This window comes from Henckelia pumila, chromosome 3 (genome assembly GCF_033568475.1).
Source record: "Henckelia pumila isolate YLH828 chromosome 3, ASM3356847v2, whole genome shotgun sequence".
Classification (NCBI taxonomy): Eukaryota; Viridiplantae; Streptophyta; class Magnoliopsida; order Lamiales; family Gesneriaceae; genus Henckelia; species Henckelia pumila.
Genome location: NC_133122.1, coordinates 133,688,705 through 133,692,018, shown reverse-complemented (window position 1 = coordinate 133,692,018; position 3,314 = coordinate 133,688,705). Strand labels below are relative to the sequence as shown.

The window sequence follows — 3,314 nt, the reverse complement described above, 5'->3', positions numbered from 1 at the left end:
ATTTAGCCACAGATTTTAAAAAATTGTGGTTAAAATTGTCATGGTTTTAAAAAAACCGTGGTTAAATTAGTCACGGTTTTAAAAAAACCGTCGTTAAATTAACCACGGTTTAAATAAACCGTGGCTAAATTAACCACGGTTTTAAAAAAAGTATAATTTATTTAAAATACCATACAGATCAACAAAAAAGTTATCTGTTTCTAAGGTGACATACTGACATCATTCACCAATATTTTTTAACAATGTTACACAACATGAAAATTTACACTAAATAAATTGTTATGCACATTTGAAAACAACATACATGATACATCATATTTGTCCAATACATTCCATGATATTAGTCACGTAAAACAAATCCAAACATAGTCCAAAAGTTTTATATATAAGATGATGTATATAGATTCACCGTACCTTTATGACTGCAAATTTTTCAAGTTTCACTTCAAAGTTAGCAATCACGATGTCTAATCATTAGTTACTCCACAACTAAAATCACCTATGATATTAATATGTGTTAAAAAAAGAGCATCAAATATTTATATGTATAGGATCAAACACAAGTGGATGCATTAGACCTTGAGTTGCCTAACCATGTCATCAGATGTTAGCGTCCCGATCTGGTCAAAACATCACATATCAACCAGCAGAAGGGAAATATCAAAACATGCTAAAGACTAACACTCTTGAAAAGCAAACGAAACATCACATCACAAGTATAAAACACAAACACCAAGAGAGTTCCTAACGAAAAGACCAGCTTTCTGTTTATTCGTTCAATTGGACAATTAAAACAATCACTTCAAAATACACATCTTCGTCAAAGATGAGTGTTAACAATTCATCGGACAATATCAAACATTAAACTCTCACCTTTCCAGCAAATATAACACAAAATGAAACGGGAATTTCTTCCACAAGGTGTACATTCCAATGCATTATTCTGGAAATTGAAATTGAAGGTGTTTGCAACATCTAATAAAAACCATCATTGGGTTTTTCTTTCACAAATAAAGAGTAGTCTTGAAGCGAGAAATGAGAAATTAAAGGCCAATTCTTCCTGGATAATAATGTCTGCATCATTTCTCTTCCTCCGGCTTTCTTGTTAAGAATGGTTTGAGACCATCTGTTAAGGCACTTGTTGATGTAAGAGAGGCCTTCAGTATGCTCAAAGCCTGCAACAACAATATATCCCATCATATACAATATATAGTTCAAAAATTTCCGAAAAGCTAGAACCTTACCTCTTCCATACCAATGTCAAGCTCCCGTTCCTCGACATCGGATAGAGGAATTTCCATCTTGTTAAGAATGGAAACAATGGAGGTTGAAGACGGAGTTGACACTACCAGATCATCAGTCACACCGTAAATGTCATGGGTCCTTTCACAAAACTTTCTTGGCCTTTTGGGTCGATCATTTTCATTTTTAGCCAATGTTGAGGAGTACTAGGCGTAAGTGTAACTTGTCCAAAACTGTCAAGGTAACGATGCCGATGCAATGCAGGAGAGCTTTTGTTGTTTAAGAGAGACAATCTGGTAGCTGGAGAGATTGTAAGGAGGAATTCGGGGTTCCAGTATTCTAGCCATTGTCTCCCTACTCTTCACATACTTCAAATCTTCCAAACTAGAAATGCTCCTGTACAAATTATCGATGCTATAAAAACAAGTGTTGTTGCCTAATAGAAACTGAACCCTTCCTAAGGGGATGGCGAGCAAACTGAAAAGAAAATCAGCGAAGTCTTCCCACGTTTGTGCTACCAGAATCCTGTTTGTAGATTTTTGCACAATAGCTTTGACAGTAATCTTCTTAGAATCTAAACTTATGTGTTCCCTAGTTTGAGTCTGAGGTGGTACTGGTACATATTTAGGCGATGCAGAGTACTTTTTTCTTTCATTGGAAGTAGCAGCCCCCAAGATCTTATCGCGAATGATATGATCTGTTATTAAAGTCTTGGAAACTAATGATTCCTTGAGCAGATCCATTATCTATGAAAACAAAATAACAATCACAATAAGACACAGTGATGATAAAATTAATCGAATTGGTGGAGAAATAGTACTAGCAAAGATTACCTCTTTCAACCCAACAATCAGTTTTCTTCCCTCGACTACATTTTTGTCATCGATACCATTGAGTTCCAGAATTCGGAAAACTGAAGCTGGAGAATTAGTCAGAATCTGCAAATCATCAGTTAAAATACAAGAAGCTGTTTGCACAGTAAACACACTTTTTTCTCCACTTTGGGCTTCAATTTCTAAATCTTTCGTGATTAATTCTGTATTCGAATTCGAACAATGGCATTTCACGCTATAGTATATGCTTACACACGTCCTATTCTTGCACGTGAAGTACTGGATGGGCGGAGTATCATCAATCTTGAGTTTTAGTCTCCTACATTGATGTCCAGATGAATTTCTTGGGTTGAGCAGCAACAGTTTCCCCTTCTCTGTACAGAAATGACTACTATCCAAATTCAGTAAACCCGCATACAAAGAGCTCAAACTTCCAAGAATTGGTGCATCTTCTCCATAGTGCTTGATTAGAAGCCTCACAATTGGCAAACATGGGCGAAATAAAACTTTGCAGCTTTCTTTGGTCATCGTGACTTTCAAATATAATTGTACTTCCTCTGCGGCAGCCATTGCCGTAGTTTGAGAAATCAAGAAACCAGAGCGATAGAATACTAACAACCGTGCTGGTTTGTTTTATATTAGTGCATAATAATATTATTGGCAAATGATTAACATTGATAAAAGAATATGAACATTAATTACTCGGTTAGATAACATAAACACAACTCAAGAAATGGTCCAATGAAACTTCATGATTTTAATATCAGAGACTTTCCACCTTCATCTGTAAAGTTTTACCCAATAACTCGTCAGCGGTTACTCGCTACCTTCTTGCATTGGAATCGGCTCAATAAAAATCGGCCCATTGATTAAAGTAGTGTTTAGAACCTCTAAAAATAAGTGATTATTTGTTAAGAAAAACTCTATAATCACTTATTTTTAAAAGTTGCAAACACTATCTAAACTCTCTTTAAAAAAAAACTATCTAAAGTTCTAAACTAAACTAAAGATTGTAGGGATGTTAACGAGTACTGCCTGACCCGGGTTCAACCTGTTTCGAGTGGGTATGGATATTAAAGAAATGGGTATCTGAGTCAAGTACCACTATTAAATTTTGGGTCCTCGCAAATATGTGTTGCTCAACGGGACTTATAGAACCCGACTCATAACCATACCCAACACGTTAGGGGTTTAATTATGTGTGATTATATATATATATATATAGGGATGTTCACGGAT

The 3,314-nt window shown here is 35.5% G+C and overlaps 1 protein-coding gene across 1 annotated transcript; it reads right to left on the bottom strand.

The window, feature by feature from the left end:
- Positions 1 to 1,079: 1,079 nt before the first annotated feature.
- LOC140889530 (uncharacterized) lies at positions 1,080 to 2,645 on the bottom strand. Its single transcript, XM_073297245.1, has 4 exons — positions 2,076 to 2,645; positions 1,533 to 1,988; positions 1,245 to 1,448; positions 1,080 to 1,175 (listed from the first exon to the last, which is right to left on the bottom strand). The coding sequence occupies exons 1-4, from the start codon at positions 2,643 to 2,645 to the stop codon at positions 1,080 to 1,082; spliced, it is 1,326 nt and encodes a 441-aa protein (XP_073153346.1).
- Between the last annotated feature and the right edge of the window lie 669 nt (positions 2,646 to 3,314).